General features: G+C 45.2%; 2 protein-coding genes across 2 annotated transcripts in view; one reads left to right on the top strand and one right to left on the bottom strand.

Annotated features, from left to right (window-relative positions):
- Nucleotides 1-7,253: 7,253 nt before the first annotated feature.
- Nucleotides 7,254-15,654, bottom strand: ARPC5 (actin related protein 2/3 complex subunit 5). The gene is made up of 4 exons (XM_024552771.4): nt 15,280-15,654; nt 12,887-12,959; nt 11,041-11,217; nt 7,254-8,598 (listed from the first exon to the last, which is right to left on the bottom strand). The coding sequence occupies exons 1-4, from the start codon at nt 15,420-15,422 to the stop codon at nt 8,536-8,538; spliced, it is 456 nt and encodes a 151-aa protein (XP_024408539.1). The 5' UTR covers nt 15,423-15,654; the 3' UTR covers nt 7,254-8,535.
- Nucleotides 15,655-15,848: 194 nt separating this feature from the next.
- RGL1 (ral guanine nucleotide dissociation stimulator like 1) overlaps nt 15,849-19,306 on the top strand; it is a 225,283-nt gene continuing 221,825 nt past the window's right edge. Inside the window, exon 1 of the mRNA XM_024552741.3 lies at nt 15,849-16,271. The gene's annotated coding sequence lies outside the window, so the exon portion shown is untranslated. The remainder of the gene's footprint in view (nt 16,272-19,306) is intronic.

Raw genomic sequence — 19,306 nt, 5'->3', positions numbered from 1 at the left:
TCATTTCTATGTCTAGATGCACAAATGTTTATCACTGTGTTACAATTGCCTGCAGCACTCAGTACGGTAACATGCTGGACAGGTGTGCAGCCTAGGAGCGAGAGGCTACACCATACAGCCTCGGTGTGTAGTAGGTATATCACCTAGGTTTGTGGAGTGCACTCCAGCCTGTTCATACCGTGAGGAAGTCACCTAATGATGCATTTCTCAGAACGCATTCCCATCGTTAGGTGACACCTGACTGTATATGAAATACACATTCACTGTTTTCTGTAATAAGAATCCCCTATTTCTGAAAACTTTTCTTTCTTTATATTCCATCCACAGGGTGACAATGAAAGTCTCCATATAAGTTAAGTGTGGTGCACAGTTGATTGATCCGGAGGTTGGGTCTAAACTCAAGCTGAGCCAATCAGACTCCTTCCCCGGGACTTTGGACGTGAAACTGAGAAAGAGTAGTCAGTCTGGCTCTGGTGCCTGAACTTCAAAACTGAGGGGCTTCCTGGGGGACTTGTTTTGTCCTGTGACTGATGAAGGAGAGGAAGCTGAGTCAGAATAAAAGCAAGAACGGTGCAGGCCTGTAGAGAAATGTGGGTTTGATTTTGGGGGGGGTTGGCACTTGAAGTTAAGCAGAGCTTTAGTTAATAGTATGTTGAACAGTATCAGGGAGCATCATTTACACCAATTCCCTATGAGTGGCACCCCTTAGAACACGACAGTGTGCCATGGGGCCCCCTGGAGTTATCCTATGAGACAGCCTTACTTTTAGTAGGGAATGGGGCTGTAGATAAAGGCTGGGGTCAACTAACTCAGGAATTGAACATAATTGGCCCTGGCTGGTGTGGCTCAATGGACTGAGTGCCAGCCTGTGAACCAAAGGGTTGCTGGTTTGATTCCCAGTCAGGGCACATGCCTGGGTTGTGGGTCAGGTCCCCAGTAGGGGGTGTGTGACAGGCAACCACACATTGGTGTTTCTCTCCCTCCTTTTCCTTCCCTTCCCCTCTCTCTAAAAATAAATAAAATCTTTAAAAAACATATAATTGACTGCCACGTGTGCTGTAATTTCTCCCCTCTAAATGGCAGACATCGCCATTGTGGTCTGCCTGCCTGCTGGCCCCACGGTGCCCTACTCAGCCCAGCACCCCAGTCTCACCACCAGCCAGTGTGTGCCTTGCCTGGATACTTCCTGGCCCAACATCTGTGGCATGTCATTCATAAGTGGCTGTGTCTCTGCAGCAGATGTTTTTCCTCTGCCTAGAATAAACACAGGGTATTACATCTGGTTAAAAAAAAAAATTAACATGCTTTGTATCTGAGGACCAAGAAAATTTGGAACCAGTGCTCGATCACTTAGTAGTAGGTACTGTGGCATCACTCAATTAACTTGGTTTAATACCAATAATGAACAGGATTCTGGAATGCTGACTAATTGTGTGATTTCTGATATCGTGCTATTTCTTTATCTAGCAAACTCCTATGTAGCCTTCAAAACCCAGTGAGACGGGTTTTTCAGCTTTTCCCTAACGTTCAGCCTTGGAGAGGTAATTACTCCCCATGTGATAGGCTGACTATTCCTTCCTCTATTATAACTTGTTCCCTGAAGAACAGCAGTAATTGGTTGTGTATCTGTTCCTTAGAATCTAGGTCCTGAAAGATAAGAATTGTATCTTACTTACTTTAAGTAGCCCCTGGCATGTAGATATTTGATTGAATGACAGTGAGATTGTACCTTAACGTATAAAACATTGTGGGTAGTTTGGGCTGAATATCTTAAGCAAAATACCCTCAAGTCCTGAGAAAGGTGAGTTAGGAGCCATGTGGGACTTTTGCGTGAGGACAAACTAGTCATGACTTGAAGCTTAAATGCTATAAAAAGATTAATAAACTCACTTATATAAAATAAAATAACTTTACAAATGGTAAAAACTATCATAAAGTCAAAAGACCAAATGTGAGAAAATATTTGACATTTCTATTACAAACAAAAGAATTCACACCCCTATGATAGAAGAAGCTTCTACAAATCTGTAAGAAAGGGCCATCAGTTGGGCAAAGGAAATACAGAAATACAAGCATGAAGACACATAGGAATACATATAGAGACAAAGGAAATATGGAAATATGGCCAACTCTTAAACCTATGAAAAGATGTTCAACCTCATGCATGTATGTACACTTTTTAACGTACCAGGTTTCTGAAGATAAAGATATTTAATGACAAGCTCTTAAGGCAGGGACTGGGCTGGGAAGACAAGTAATCTCCCACGTGGCCAGAGGAAGTGTAATTGATAGGACTTCTAAAGAAGGTGATCTAGCCTTATCTACTAAAATTCTAAATGCATGCCCTTTGACCTAAACGCTTTTGGGAATTTATCTATAACTAGGTTTACGACATAGGCAAAGTGGCTTGGGGGATGCGGTACAGTGTTAGGCACTGTAACATCCTTTGCGATGGCAAAACATTAGAAATTATCTAGATCAATGAGGAAATGGTGAGGTAAATTCCAGTACATTTATTTTTATAACCGAATATTATGCATGCATAAAAGGGAATAAGGAAGTTCTCTATGTACTAATAGGAAATTATTGTCAAAATATACTGTTAATGAAAACGCAAGGCATAGAACACTATGTGTGGTAGGCTAGTATTTGTATAAACAAAGGGATGATGAATAATGAAATAGTGAAAACTGTTTGTTCTGTGTAAATTCCCATGGTGCCGCTGGCAGCCAGAGGTCAGCGGGAATTCTGTTCCTCGGCCACTTTCCCTGGTGACTTGTGTACAGCTGCCCAGTACAAAGGCTGCCCGTGCTGCCCATGGTGGCTCTGATTGCCGCCTAAGTCTCTGCCTCAATGTCCACATCGGGGTGAGTTGGGTTGTGACTAAACTTGATTGGATCTAAGCTATTTGAACCCAAGGGGTGTCATTTTACTCTTTGTATAGTTTTCAGTTTGGGCTTTTGATATATTGTCCTGTTCAGGCACCCCAGGAGCTGTGCATATAACCTGGGGACACCTGAGTCGGGTGACTTGGCTCAGTCATTATTGTGCATCAGCTATTCAAGGGACTGTGGAGAATGAGTACGACACAGCGACTGTGACTGCAGGAAGGCCGTATAGTCTAGCAGAGGCGGGCCGAGAGGATATGTCCTAGAGAGTGCCAGCTAAATGCTGGGTGGAGAAATACGGGAGTCTCGGCGTGCTGGGCTGTGAAATTCAGGTGTCATGTACTATTCAATTTGCATTGTATGGCTTTAGGGAACTGTTACATAGAGAGGTAAGAGGTGTTGATGAAGACAATTTGTGTGTATAATTTTTAAACACCCAAGTAACGTGAATGAGAAAGGACAACAGAAAAGTAAGCTGAACAGCGTCCCACGGCTTGGCTTGGGGTTGGCTGGCCCACGTGGGGAAGTAGCACCACCTTGAGGTGGCTGACATGCTGGGCTTCTGTGCGCCCCCGGCTCCTCCTGCACCTTGGTGAGTGAGTACCGAGGGCACCCGCAGTTTAGTGCACAGAATGTTCCGGCCCTGGGGTTTCCACGAGTTCTCTATTATTCCAGCGTCAGCCATGTTGGGCTGAGGGGGAGAGGGGATGGGAGAAAGGCCCACGGCAGGAGTATGAAGGATCTTGTTTTAGAGCACCCCTTTCTAAACTCTTTACAGCCCATTAGGTTTGTTTTTTATTGGCCCCACCCTCCCATTCCCAATCACTTTTGGCACTCTCTAGCACTGTCAGTAAGGTGAAATGATTTGTAAATCTAAAGGGAAAATTATGTATCTAAAAATTAGCCTTAGATTTTGGGTTATTTGCTCAATCGTTAGCCAAAGCAATCTGTGAAAATAAAAGCATTTTCTCAGTTTAGAAATAAGCCATTCAAGCATTTTCAGTCAGTGGGAGGTTCTTGTTGGGAGGCCATTACCTAAAAGACCCTGCCTGAGCACCACCTGCATATTTACTTATGTATTTTATTTTACTTATTTATTTTAGGGAGGGGAAGGGAGGGAGAAAGAGAGGGAGAGAAACATCAATGTGCCATTGCCTCTCACGTGCCCCTTGTTGGGGACCTGGCCCGCAACCCAGGCATGTGCTCTGACTGGGAATCGAATCAGTGACCTTTTAGTTCGTAGGCTGGCGCTCATTCCATTGAGCCACACCAGCCAGGGTACCACCTGCATATTTAATTAGTAGGAATGTATTCAGTTAGTAGGAATGACTCTGAGTGCCTCGGCAGGAGTAGAGAGAAGAAGAGGGAAGGCAGGCAGTAGATGCAGGGACTGATGAGAGAGAAAAAGAAATTAGAGAAGAAACAAATTAGGGAAAGGGAAGGATGCAAGGCAAATCAAAATGAGATGTGGAAAGGGTAGATAGAGGTGGACGACAGCGGGCTAGAACCTACCCAAACCCATGCAAGCCCGCCACAGGCCAGCTGATGCACGGTGTTGCCACATGCAAGGAACACAAATATGTGTTGTCGGGTTGGTGCCCGGTGAACGGTGCTTTGGGTCCTCATCTACACGGGTGTACTATTTTGAACCTGATTTCTTCAAGCCCAGATTTATCTTGGGGATCCTGCCTTTCTCAGGATTTCTCCTGCAAAAACTGCCTTTGCAACCGGCATGTGAGGGCGCTCTAGACGGGTGGACAGAGACGTAAGCTTCCAGTCTGAGGTGCATCTAAATGGAGCCCCCAGCCGTGGTATTGAAGGAGGCTGAAGTGATGCTTAGGGGCTAATTAAGCAAGTAGGTTTTAGTTACGGCCAATCATCTTTTCACCTCGGCTAATGAAATGAGAGATGGCAGCTGTGGTTCTTGCTAAATGGAATTATGATGAAACTAATCAAAATAGAAGTTTCAGTTAAAACCTCATCTACGAAAACATGGGGAACAGGGACCCATTAAAAATATTGGGTAAAGAGTGAGATGCGAGACACTGCCCTCGGTCACTTTTCTCTGCTCCAGTGGAGTTACGAATGTTAAAGTATTGGCCTCTAACCTCACCACTTTAAAAGTCCTCAAAAGGCAAGCAGAACTCACTGGGAAAAGACCGCCATGCTGGTATGCCTCCCGTTGTCGTAAGCATCTCTGCAAATCTCTTCTGACTTCTACGCCTGTCAACTTTTGCCTCTCGGAAGGACTCTGAGTGGCTTTTACCTCTCAACAGTACTCTGCAAACATTAAGCTTGGAGATTTCTAGAGAAAGCCCCAATCCCCATTTGTCCTGGAGACACCTCTATTCCCCAGGCACTGAACTTGAGAAGGGAGCGTGATACAGCCTGGGAGTCAGGCAGATGTGAGATGAAATGCTGGCTCTGAGACCTACGAATTGTGTGATCTGATACGTATTCCCTGAGCTTCTGATCTGAGGATAAGATACACAGTGGGACCGATGCGGTACTCAACGAGGGCTTCTGTGTTTTAACGCACCCACTCGCACTCAGAATCTTGCTTTGGAAATTAAAATCCATATTATAACCACCACGTGCTGGGGACCTGGCCTTGGTTTCCTGCTGTTTGTGTTGTATTTCATAAATCTGTGTAACTCTGGGCCACAAGGCAGGGCTACTGATGTTTCCATGTTAACGAACTGCTTTCTAAAAAACTCTACACATAATGTCCATTTTAATAAATGATCGAAAATACTTAAAGGATGTCATACCCATTTTTCATAAGGCTCTTTATTACTAACTGAAGATGCTTTCCTTGTTATAAAATGAAGTTCCCATTCTTTTACTACTTTAAAAGGGTGAGGCGAAGCGACCATCGTCTGTTTCAGCTGAAAAATACCATTTTCTATAACCCCATGACTTTCTCGAACCTCCCACACTTTATCAAAGCCTGGTCTTCTTATTAACTTTCACCGTCTAGACCTTTATGTTAAAACCATAGCAACAGCGCCATCTGTTTCAACTCGCTCTTCTTTCCGCTCCTGCCCCGCCAGGCCTAGTGCAGACGGACCTGTGTCACTCTGCTCTCGTCCGCCCCGAAGTCCCTGTCCCCCACACTACCTGCACGGGCCATCAAACACTAGACTGTATGACATTGATTTTAAGTGCTTTCCTCTTCCTTCTCACTTAGGCTGAGAGCAACTCGTGAGCAAGCAGACGTTACTCACCCATTACGATCCCAGGGAACACAGCAAGGGCTTAAAAAAGAAGTATTTCGCTCATCGGTGGCATCTACAGATTTGATTTCACTGCTGTGTTACTGGATTTCTTTAAGACATCAACACACTTCCTACAAAGTATGACTGTTAGTGAAAGGGTGCTGTCACCTGGCGACCAAAAATGGGCGTAAGTGCCATGTCCCCCCTTTAAAAAGTGGCCAAAACCAAACACAAGTGACTGAAATGAATGGATAATACCAGAGATTCAAGTAGAAGGGAAAGGCAGGTAAAGAACCACTTTTGGGCTGAAAGAACTCTTCAGCGTTTGCATCTTTTTCCCCACAATCCACCCTGACTGGCCCCCTCTTCCCGCCAGGACAGACTTGTGTCACGGCCAGGGTAACCTGGGTGGACATCAGGCAGGAGGCACCCGCCAGCCAGCTGGTTCCAGCTGCCACCCACTCCGATTCAGTCCCCTGCTGCATGATTTGTTAACTGTTTTTACTACCTGCCCTGAGTAAAGCTGACTGGCAGATTTTGAGTACACCCATTTTTGTGACTATAGAATGTAAAACTCCAGAATTTCCCCCAACACCACAGTCTTGAAAGTGAGGTTAAGGAGGATCTTACGAAAAAGTATTGCAATATCATCTTGTCTACATTTTACAGTTTGTAAGTGGTTGTGCCGTAACTACCTCTAACACCTATTGCTTAGTTTATCTTACCTCAGCGCCCTCTGAGTTGCCTGCAGGTTTCCAAAGCTTTAAAGCAGGAATCGGGTACAGTGGGAAAGCAGAGAGGCTGCAGTGAGCAGGTGGGGAGACACATCTGCGGTGTCAGAAAGAGTTTAGAAGCTGGAAGTTAGTGGCTGTAGCTGCTGGGCTACTTTGCACATTCTAGTCTAGGTCTCTGGGCAGCAACAATGGGGGTGTCCGTTCACCTGGCAACGGGAGCACGATGGAATCACTCCGAAGGGCTCTGACGTCACTAGTGAGTCTCCCCCCTTCTCTGCTACCTGACGTTTGAATAAGGTGGTTTTAGACACCTGATGCACCAAACTAGCTCTTGTCACAAGAGTACAGGACCCGGGGGTGAAAGAGGAAATAACTACACATGCATGAGCCCTGAAGTAAGAGGTAGAAAAATAAATTATTCAACACTGACATTTTATTTTCTTGAACTTTATCACTGTTACAAAACAAAAGGCAGGTATCAAAAACAGCCAAGAGTGTACAGAATTTCTGCACCAGTTTTCGCGTGCGTCAGTGAGTGTGAAACTGGTGTTCCACGGAGATAGGAAACACAGGCTGGCTGCCCTCCCGGTCACACGCACTCAGGTGGTTTGTTCTGGAGACACTGAAGAACAACTCTGTGAGCACCGGTCATTTTTCCGAGAACCGATTTGGTTTGTCCAAAACAAAGTAAACGCTTTTGCTGTGTGGCATTTTCTTCTCTTAAAAAACACTGAGCTAAAATACAGGATGTGTGCTTGGGTCTGAGCCAAATCTTTTGAGATCCCAATGGCCCTGAAGGACACTGAAGACATTGACAGGGCGTATTAGATACCAGTTTGATACCTCATAACGTCTAGGGCAGCTGCTTTAACTCTAAGGAAAAGAGCATTTCATGCAGAGGCTGCCCAGAGTCTGAACTACATCACAGTGTCCCTGTCCTTCCTGACGTGGAGCAGTCTTCCCAAACAGAACCGCACCATCGGGACAAAAGTTTTACGCTCATACCCAACAGGCTCTGGTATTTAATAGACACATTTGCAGAGAGCAAGACTCCTTGCTCTGGACCCTGGTGACCACAAAGAAATCGAGAGGCCACGATTGCTGGATGTTGAGAGGAAGCAGCAGACTTATCTCTCACCATCTGGATACAAGCTGGAACCTGGCGGTGGTCTTCGCCTGCCACTTGTTCCAGAGACATGTTTTGCTTAAATAAGGGAAGTATGGTCCAGTTTTGCAATGTTAAGAACTGCCAGTCTCTCGAACATGTTTTTCACAAGAATCATTTCCTGGCTAGCAATGAGTTAGGAAATTGGCATCAAATTTATCACTATTAGCCAAAACCCAAACCAAAACACAAAAAAACAGAAAAACAAAAAACCACCAGCCAATAGGGGTTAAAAATTGCACAGTTAAACTTGAATGTGAACTAGGCTATATACACACTGGTATACATATCACTGAAACAGTGTGGAGGGCATGAAGCAGTCCTGTTGAAGACTTCCCTCGAGAGCATCCTGATTTTCACGAAAGGAAAACAGATAGGTAATTTTCTTCTTTAACAGAGACGAAAGAGGAAGCGAGAAGGCAAAGCTGAGAGAAACAGATGCTGCCCCAAGGGCAGCGGTGGCATTTGGTTGTTTTGGTCTTTGTACCAGCAACTCCCACGCCCGCGGGAGCTATCCAGTTCCTGCCGGACTACACGGTTTTCCTGGCGGTCAGCACGCGAACAATGGACCCTACTCCTCCAGCGGCCAGCGCCTGGAAACAAACCAAATGCAAATGTTGATGGGATCGTAGAGAACCAATTCTCAGACCAGCTAAAACATTTTTCGTGAAGAAGGCTGTGTGCAGTTAGTTGCTGAACTCACTAATTTTCATAAATATTTCTCAAGCACCTCTTCTGCGCCAGGCACCGTTCTTGGCACTGGGGAAGAGTAATAAGCAAAACCTTTGGAGTTCCCGACCCGTGCGCTTACCTCCCGGCGAGACACTAATTAATACATGATAGTAGGTTGTTCTCAAGGATCTAGAGCGGCATGATCTTGCTTAAACAGGTGCTCAAATACACATTTAGGGCGTGGATTCTGCTCTTACTCTCAGAACTGTCGGGAGGAAGTCCAAACTGGGAAAAACCAACCTAAGTCCTATTGAGTCAGCCAGTATTTGTCAGATTTTTCCCTCCAAACTAAAAACTATTATTGAATAGCTAAGAACTTCAGAACTTTTGCTTTACTGTGAAAAATTGGAAGTCATGATTAAGTAGAAATCTGAAGCTCTAGTGAACTTGTGTTCAAAGAACACTTACTGAATACCTTTGTGTGCTGGGTACTGTGCTAGATGCTGGGGATACAAACGTAAGTACAGCATCACCTGGTCTACCGGGAAGATATACACACACACACACACACACACACACACTATACTATACTATACTATACCACACCACACCACACCATACTGTATAAAGTGACAGAGCTGTGCTTTGGGGGCTACAAAAGCACCAAGAAGGCACGCACCTAGCTTGAGGGGAGAGAGAAATGTGGAATGGTCAGGTAAGGCTCCCTGGAGAAAATGGTACATTAAATGGGTGAGCAGGTGACAGGCTGACATAAAAGGGTAAGGAGGCACTCGGGTGGAGAGAAAACCACGAGCAAGTGCAGAAGTGTGAAGCACTGCGGTGTGTTCCGGGGAAAGGCAGTCTGGCTGGAGCAAAAGGAGGAGAATGACACAGAACGTGAGGCTGGACTTGATTCCTCAGGTGACGGATGGGGTGGATCTGGGTTCTAAGGGGCATTCTGGTGACTGGGCAGAGAACGGACCTGAGGGAGGCAAAACCGGTAGCTGGGGGGCCAGTCTGGGAAGCGACAGGACAGACTGGGAAAGGTGCTGCCCCCCGCTGCGCTGAAGCTGGACCTGGGTGGCCGACTGAGAAGCATTCAGGAGGTAAGACTGGCGAAGAACTGGTGACCGACCTTAGACAGAAATGAAGGCCAGATGCGTGCCTCGATCTCCCCACCCACCACCAGGGAATAGTTTCGGCTCTCCCTCCTAGCGTTTGCTGGGATGCTGAGGCTCTGCTGGAACCAGGTCACTTAGGTTCTAAGGCTGGCTCTCCTGCTGTAAGCTGAGGCGGATGGAGGCTGATGCACCATGAGGACTGCCTGAAATGCAACAGCGGTGCCCGCAAACGGGGAGCACTCCACCTGCAGGACGGCCAGAGGTCGGCCCCCGAACTGGCACCCAGAGCGACCGGGAGCTGTTCACAATTACGGTGAAACGACAGGGATAAACTGGGGCTACCTTGAGAAAACTGGGAGTTATGGTCACCCTACCCACAAATATCAGCGCTTTTACTGGACAGTGTGCGAGGGATAAAGTGGCCCGAGCAAGGCGAAAGTGTGTTTCTCTTACACGTGTGTATTTTCACTCAGCTACACAGACAACAGCTTCTGAAACACTGGGTTTTGGGAACTGTAAGATGTTAGAAAATACACCTGTGACACAAAGTGTGCCACCTTTAACCATTCTTACGTGTTTAGTCTCAAAATTCAGTGGCACCAGTTACACTCACAATACGGTACAGACATCACCACCACCTATTTTCGATTAGCCCGAACAGAAACTCGGTAGTATTAAGAACTAACTCTTTCTTCTCCCTCTCCCCACGCCCCGGTAACCTCTAACCCACTTTCTGTCTTTATGAATTTGCCTATCCTGAATATTTCACATGAGTGGAATCGTACAGTATTTGGCTTATTTCACTGGGCATAATGTTTTCAGATTCACTCATGCCGGAGCATATACCAGAACTTCCTTTTCGGGCTGAAACGATTTCTCTCTCATTCCACTGTAGGTATGAACGGCATTTTGTTCATCCGCTCATCTATCTGTGGGTACTCGGGTTGTTTTCACCTTCAGCCATTGTTATAGCATTCTTGACCTCTATTATTTCTTTTCCAAGATTCAATTTAGTTCCAAGTCCAAGATTATGTTTACGAAACAACCATCAGTAAATAAAAATGCTGCCCATCAGACTCTCGAGACCAAGGTTAGTAAGCATAACTGAAACTTTCGTTTTTGTTCTCATCGGTAATGACAGAGAAATTAACCAAGAGGTCAAAATCACTCAGGTAAGAGGTGCCGTCTTTGTCACCCTCCGCGGCGGGGGACCGGCGCACAGACCCGCAGCCGGTGGCTCACCTTTTCGTGCCACTGCAGCAGCACGGCGCTGCTGTTGTCCGAGGGGCTCTCGAAGCCTTTGTAAATGTACTTCATGAGGAGGTCCACACCGTTCTTGTCCAAGGACTGCACGGCCTTTTCAATGTCGTTGGCTTTAAAGGAGATGAGCACCTTCAAGACAATGCTGCCTGCCCGATCCTGAGGGTAAACGCGGGATAGAACATTTAGACGTGTGTGTGGGGTTAGGGTTTGCAAAGGCTGCACTGAGGAGGAGTAAAGACCTGAAGGACACGGAAGAGGCGACCCTGGGGACACTGAGGAAAGTACTTCAGAGAGAGGAAGGAGCGAGTGCTGAGTGTTCAAGGACGGGCACACAGCCCTGGGGTGGCTGGCGCGGAGTGCAGGGAGAAGAGCTGGAGAAACAGGGGGAGAGGCGGTGGGGAGACAGGTTGGGGGAGCCCCGCGGGCTGCTGTGAGGACTTTGGCTTTATGACGTTGGAAGGTTGGGACAAGAACAGTGACATAACCTGCTTTACATCTGAGCAGGATCGTGTAGCTGCGTGTTGGGGATAAGCTGGGCTGGGGGTGGGGCGTGGTACTAGGGACAAGGCAGAAGCAGGGAGACGAGGTAGGGAGTTATTGCAATACCACAGGCTGGATTTGGCGATCTCGGAGGCAGAGGGGGTGGACAAAAGTGGACCGGTTCTCGACATATTTGAAGGTAGAGTTGAAAGGATTTGCTTAGAGATAGATGTGATCATTTACTAATTTATTAAATCCAGGTTTTAAAAACTGTTCTTTGAACTATCCTTCGGAAATAACTTATTAACAAAACTTAAAGTTTCATGTCTATAGTCAAGAGACTATGGGATGTAAGATACAGTGGCCTTCATTTATAATGATTTTTTTTTGTGATAAAACACTATTCTAAGAGTAGAGTTATTTTTTACTCATTAAGCCAAGCAAAGGGAACACTAAATTTACCCTTTCCATAATTTGTTTCTCCTTCTACTCAAGACAAAGTAATACTTCCAGCATAAATACTGGTCGGGATTTTACAGAACGTTTCTACCTCCCACCGTTGCCTTCAGTCTGAAGACTACGCCATGACCAATTTAGAAAGGTACCCTCGCCTCCAGAGCTAAGACCTCCCCCTCCCCCTGTGGTTAAAAACCTACTCACACAAAAGCAGAAGGTGGTACAATGGAAACGTTAACAATGGTCCTCACAACTTTTAAAAACCAAGAAATTTCCCCCCTTATGAAATTACATAGCCTAGATAATTACTGTGCACTTAACGCAGTTATGACTGCTATTCAACTAAGGAGGTCTTGGGGCTCCTGGGATGACGAACAGCTATGGGGCCGGTGCTCTAGGCTTCTTTCCAAACAATAAAACACCGAAGTAAATAGGTTCTTTGCCATTAGTGAAAAGCTGTTCCACGGAAGGTAACTCACAGAATGTTTCAGAAGGGCAATTGGGCAATATCACATGTGTCAAAAGCCTTAAAAATGTGTACTCTAAAATCCAGTGGTTCACTTCTAGGGACTTATGCAAAGGAAATGAATAATTTACCAAAAATTGTTCACTTCAGTACTGTTTATGACAAAAGGAGATTCGTTTGTATGTGAACTGCAGCGTATCTATATGTGGCCATTAAGAAAAGATGTTATAGAAATAAACGTTTGGCCAAGGAAAGATGTTCATTGCTCTACAATTGAAAATGCAGGTTATAAAACTCCTATTTAAAAAAAACCACTCATAGAAATGCAAACAGTTCAAACACTTGTTGACAGGGTGGCACCGCCGAGGGTTTGGGAGAGAATGAGAAGACATCAGCAGAGATCCGTTGCTGTCTGGGACTCACCTTCACAGCCTGACTCTTGGTGTTGATAGGGGGGTTTTTCAGCGCTGCCTGTAGGGCGGCGGTCATGTTTCCTGTGATGGAGGTTAAGGGGGAAGCAGCAAAGGGCAGCCCTTGGGAAAGCACTGTAACTACCAGGAACCACTGGTTCTTAAGATTTCACTTTATGCACAGAAAGAAACATCACTCTGGTCACTAGGCTCAGTATTGGAAAATTCAACGTGGTGGTTTCAAGTATGTTAACCAAAGATAGAATACGGAACGCAAAAAAGAACATTCTATCATTATTTTCTTTAGAATACAGACCATTTCCTCCTTGGTTCTAATGATCAAATGAACACCTTGCTAACCTCTCATTTTCTAGTAAGACCCATATGGAAATATTATTAATTGATATTTATTTAAGAAACCCTCTAAAATATGTATCAGAATTATTAGGACCCAAAATGAAAGAGCCTATCCTCAACCAACACATGTCTTTTTATGTGATTCTAACTGGAAAAATCCAAGATCAAACTTTTGCTACAATTAAATTCTACATGAATTGAAATACTAGTAGAAAATGCTGGTAGATTACTAATCGGAATGATACACAGTACATTAGTAACCTCTCAATACTGACGAAAAGAGGCATCACAGAACATGTAACTCAATGACTCTAAGGTGACAACCTAACTTGCCGTTAGGATATTTTCTCTTGTACTTTATAAAGGTTATTCACACCGTCTTAGGCCATACCTATTAAATTTAGTTTCCCTTTGAAAGCACCAGTGGGTTTGCATGTATGAAACACGGAAGGCCAATCAGACTGTCAGAATGTACAGCCATTCCCCTAAAAGGAAAACCACACAAAGCTCACTTGTTCCTCCATCTGTAGAGCCTGCCTAGCGTTTGCCTCTTCTGCTTGTAACCGGAGCAGAAGAGACAGTGTCTTTATAAGCAGACCCACTCCATGGGCACAGCAGCACCGCTGAAGAGCCATCTCGTCGTAACATCTAAAATAAGTTAGTTTCACCAACATCCTTCCTTCATCACAAAAAATGTTTTTGGACGGAATAATGTTCACCACTTACTTCCTGAAGAAAAAAAAAAACCCTATATGGTTGGTGGTAAGCTGTTATTTTCAGGGTTTAATAAACTAGAGAAGCAGGCCTTTTGTACACTGGTTCGTTTTTAAGACCCCAAACATTTAAGTATTTAAATAATTCAAAATAGCAACAGCTGATTGTGAAAGTTGTGGAAATCGACGAAACATCTGCATGTTGATAAATGTTTAAGGCCATATTTTAGGTGCCTTTAAGACCAAATATAGTTCCTACCAAATATTGCCACTCATCTATTTCCCCATTATAATTTAATAGGACATTGATGAGAAGAGTCTACACAGCCGTCCTTATGAATACAGTCAAGAATAATTAGAAATGAGTGATTTCAGTAATTGAGAATCTAAAACTACAGCTTTGGTTATTGCAACATTTACATTTTTCTAAAAAAGATCTGAAGCAAATGTTCAGTTATGAATATTCAAGTATGCAAAAACAAAACCCAGGAACTGGCAGCCCCATTTTAACTAAAATGGTAACGATTTCAGACTTATAAAAATGGTTCTGCTTTGTACAAATGGCTAATCTTTTTCTATTGTATTCTTTGGGGTTTATTTAAATATTTCCGGGGACTCTCCACATGCATTGTCTTCTTTCTATCCTCCTTTGCTCAGCAGGTAAAGCCTCCAAGCTTCCTTCTCGGAGTTTGGGCTGTCTCGTACTCACGCCCTTCCCCTGGTTAACAAATTCTGTGCAACCTGTATTTAGTCAAATACCTTTTGTAAAAAAAGCCCCCAGGCTGAAAGGACAGAGCCTCATTCAGCAAACCACCCCATGTCTCCCGGCAAAGAATAAACTATCCTAGGGCTACCAAAACCATTACAACAAACACAAAATCACTAAAGAAAGATGCCCATTCCTGCCCGACAGAAATTCCTGGAGCTGATGTGACCCCTGTCAACAGCGTTCCGGGAAGAAAACTTCAGCGCCCTGATCAGTCCCGATCAGACCAGGTGCCTTCCGAGCGCCGCCAGGGCGCGGCCGGCAGAGCCAGTGTCCCGGAGGTAGGACTCCAGGCGCAACCTGAGGAGTCGCGGGGCGTGGAAGGTGCGCTGGCAGAGCTGGTACCCGAGGGCGGGCCCCTGGGGTCTCGGGGCGCCCCAGTGAGAAACAGAGAGCCCTGTCACCTCGGAATGGGGCACCCCAAAGACACAGGTCGAAGCCGCCGGCCCCCGTGGGCAGCTCAGCGCCAGTCCCCCGGGAGGAGCCCGCCCCCTCACACCCTGCAGGAGCGGGGTCCCGGGGGAAGGGCTGGGTCTGGCCGGGTGGGGACGTCGAGGAATGCAAGGATATTGCCGCAGGCAGGAGTCCACCTCGCCCTCGTCTGGCCCGGCCTGCCCGTCGCCCCCATCTTCCTCGTCCACGAACTTGTTCTCGTCGTACTCATCCACATCCACCTTCCGGAACCGGGCCGACGACACCGTGTTCTTCGACATCCCCGATCCGGAGCGGTGGCAAAGGCCTCCTTTCGGTGCTGCCTCTAGCTCAGCGAGCACAGCCCGGCAGGAACTCGAAGCTTGGTGCCTCCACTTCCCTCTTCCGCTCTGGGGCGTCGCCGGCAGCCCCGGCTCGGGCGGTTTCTGGGCCTGCGCGCTGGCCACAGTCCTTCCTCCTGAGGTTCTTGCAGTGTTCAAGCCTCCCACGCCGCCCTTACAATCCCGGGGGAGCGCGCGGGAGGTGGGGAAGCGCACTGGACGCAGCGCGCAGGCGCGGACTCTCTGCATGCAAGGGGCGGGGCGGGGCGAAGGAGGCGGGGGCGGGGCAGGGGAGGGCACAAACCGCTGTCGCGGGCCGTGGTAAAAGGCAATTGGTCGTCCGACTCGGCCACGTGACCACTGGGGGTTTCCATAGAAACGCTTCTCTGCGGTCCAGTCTCGGGGGTCTTGGGTTGGCTGCGATGGACACTGGAGGCGGTTGGCCTTGGGTTTTGCTTCCACTGCTGCTGCCAACGACCTGTCATTCGGGTCCCGCGTAAGGTCCGGCTGGGCCGGGCTCGCGTGTGAGGTGGGATGGACTGGTTGTCGGACCAAGTCCCCTGCAGTTGGCAGGAGTATGGGGCGGAGTGATGCACTGCCGCGCGCCCAGCATCGCTCCACTGGTCGGAGACATTGCTTCGGACGGCGTTCTGCCGGTGGCTGCGTGCCCGAGCCGGGAGCCCCTTACCGGGGGTTGGAACGACGCAGCGCGGCCAGCGGGAGATCCCCAAGGACAGAATCGAAAGGTCGCATCTTATCTGTCGGTGCTGTGTGACAGCACCGCGACGGCACCTGCAGAGCCTGAACTAGGTAGGTACCACATCCATCGGGAGGGAGGAGGGGGGGTGTCTGGGCAGGGGCCGGGTCGGAGGGCAAAACGGGTGAACCTGTGGGATTTGGGGTCGGGTCATCGCTGACATTTTAAACAAGTGGTTATTTGGGGCAAGAGTGCTAGAGAAGCTACAGCAGGGGTGAGCCAGGTTTTCCGCTGCTGAGAGGAAGCCAAGTGTGTGAGAATTAGTGGATACCAGACCCTTAAGATTAATTTAAGATGTATATTTGTGATTTAAGATGTATATGATCCCTCCAGGCCAGCTGTTTATTTTATTCGATATCCCCATTTCGGAGAGCATAGCTCTCGGTGAAGAGGGAAAGGCACCGTCACGGAGGAAATGGTAGTTGTGCTGTGAGTGTAACACTGAACTATAGATATTTTCAGAATAAAATTAACTTGGACATTTGGCTGGACACTCAGACGGCTGTATGTTTTCCTGGCATCCTATGAGGTCTGGTTTAATTCCACCTCTAGCGGAAGGCCGGCGGTTACCCTGTTAAGTACTCCAGTTCTTGGTTTCCTGTGCTGTTACTGAAAACGGCACCGGGCTTGTAATCAGTAAATCCTGGCTTGAGTTTTGACTCTCCCACTCAATCTATTTGGATGAGGCATGCCACTTCAAATTCTGGGCCTCAGGTTCCTCACTGCTAAAGAGGGGCTAATAACGTGTACTTAACAAGACTGTTCTGAGCCTTAGATACAGGAGAGTGTTTCAAAGCTCTAAAATTCTCTATAACTGTGCAACGCATGCTACCTGAACATTGATTTTGCCACTAATCATATAAATTACTTCATGCTATATTATGTTTTACCTTGTCCCCTGGAAGAGAAGGAAAGATTCTGGGGTGCGAGGCTGTCTTATCTTTCTTTTGTGTCTTCCTTTTGGGCCTGGAAGGTACTCAATACATTCAGGTACTCAATTATTCCTTGGTGAATGAATAAAATGTGAAAGGCATGACAGTTTGAGAATCACATTGAGAATAATGAGCCAGTAAAAGAGGGAAAAAGGATCTCAAAATCAAATATTTGTTGGACATATATGCATATATATATGTTGTATGCATATATGTGTGTGTATACATATGTATATATATAAAGAGAGAGACAGAGAGAGAGACAGAGAGACAGTGAGAGAGAACCCTCAGGAACGCATCTTTTTTTCTTGGGAGGAAGAAGCAGTGTGGCATTTTTCTTTTCCCAATTAAATTACCCTTCTAAAAGGTATGTCATGTAGGTGATAAAGTGAGATTTCTTTAAATTAACATTTAAGTTATGAACAAACACACTGGTAAAAACTTCTCCGAGGGCTGTCTTAAGGCAGCAAAGGAAAATTTCTACCTGTTGGTAGTCTTTAATTTAAAAACTTATACCAAAGTATCCGGTCATTACTATGGTGAATGGCATTATATAACTTAGACTGGAGATTTAAAAATATTTTTTTCAGTTTCAATTTTTTGCTAACTTTAGTAAGAACTAAACAATATACTTATTTAGATGCTACAGAGGATTGTACATTTTGTTCTTCTAAATTAAGATTTTTTTTTTAAGAGAAAATTGAACATTAGAAGCACTATTGAGAGCAAATGGAAACAAGGATTCAAGAGCTGATACATCCCTTCGCTTACATTTCTATCCTTTTGTATTAGGTCTTACTTAGGGAATTCCTTTATTATATCATTTTAGAACTGAGAAAGAATCCCTGAGTAGAAATTAACATAAGGCAATAGTGAGGGAAATTTAAAAAAATCGAGCTTCTCAAGGTTATAATTACTTTTGATTGCTCAAAATTTTGCTCTATACGTTCAGTGTGTTAAATACAATGAATTAATTCTCAGCCACACGACGCACATTACATCTGAGGTGTAACAATGCCCAGACCATGCTGTTCCAATGCAGTATTATTTACTGTCTTACAATAAGTATCTCGTACAGAGTAGATGACTCAACATTTCTATTTAATGAATTGAGTACCTGACAAAATAATTTTGGACTCATGTAGAGACTGCGTGTTTTTTAATGACCTCATCCGTGACCCCTCTAAAGTGTTGGGGAAGGTGGTTTGATTGCAGGTGGTGGGCACACAGTGCAACATACAGATGTAGTATCGCAGAGATGCATGCTTGAGGCCTATATGATCCTAGTAACCAGTGTCGCTGCAACAAATTCAGCAAAAAATTTCTGTACGTGAGGAAACCTGTCCTTAATTATGTCTTAATTAGAAATACACATTATTCCACTTTCTTGCAAATTACAAATAGCTAATGTTAATAATCGTGGTACTTCATTCATTTCAGGTAATATTAGGTAAATAAAATGGGTAATATTGTCCCCATTTTAATTTTCCAAAGAAATGGTTATCCCTCAAATAATCTACAAGGTTTTAAGACTTTTTATTTATTGTGCAAATAACCTGGTTTGATTCATTACTAAAGTACAACTGAGTCTGAATTTTCTCGAGGTTAATGCTGCATGATAGCATAGCTTCTCATCTTCTGTGGTAATGCAAAGAGCAAAGGATCTTTTAGTTAGAAAGGGTTTTGATAAAACTATCCTATAATAGGTTTTTCCTTTCATCTATTTTAAACCGAGTACTTTACCTCCAATGTACTTCTTTTCCCCAGACTTGCCACTAAATACTTAACAAACAAAGACCTTGAGTCCTGCAGTGTGGCAGGATTATTTTTTGAAATGGCAGTGAACTCAGTATTATGTGTTATAAATATAAAATAAATTTCAGGTCTGGTCATGATGATTTAACTTCACTGTTCTCTAGGAACATAATTACTACAATAGAAAAAGATTTGTTTGCATGTTACTCATAGACTATATTATGCTAAAATGTTTTTACTTAATATCCAAATGAACTGCTTCTGTGTTGAAACTACCACCTTTGAAACTTGGTTTTTTCTTTGTGATTAATTTTAGCCTTACATAATTTTATGATCACACATTGAGGTAGAGTAATAGGATCAACTATTTTACAACAAGACCTTTACTTTTTATGTATTAG

This window comes from Desmodus rotundus, chromosome 12 (assembly GCF_022682495.2).
Source record: "Desmodus rotundus isolate HL8 chromosome 12, HLdesRot8A.1, whole genome shotgun sequence".
NCBI lineage: Eukaryota > Metazoa > Chordata > Mammalia > Chiroptera > Phyllostomidae > Desmodus > Desmodus rotundus.
Note: the sequence above shows the minus strand (reverse complement) of the source record. Positions and strands in the feature narration are given on the sequence as shown.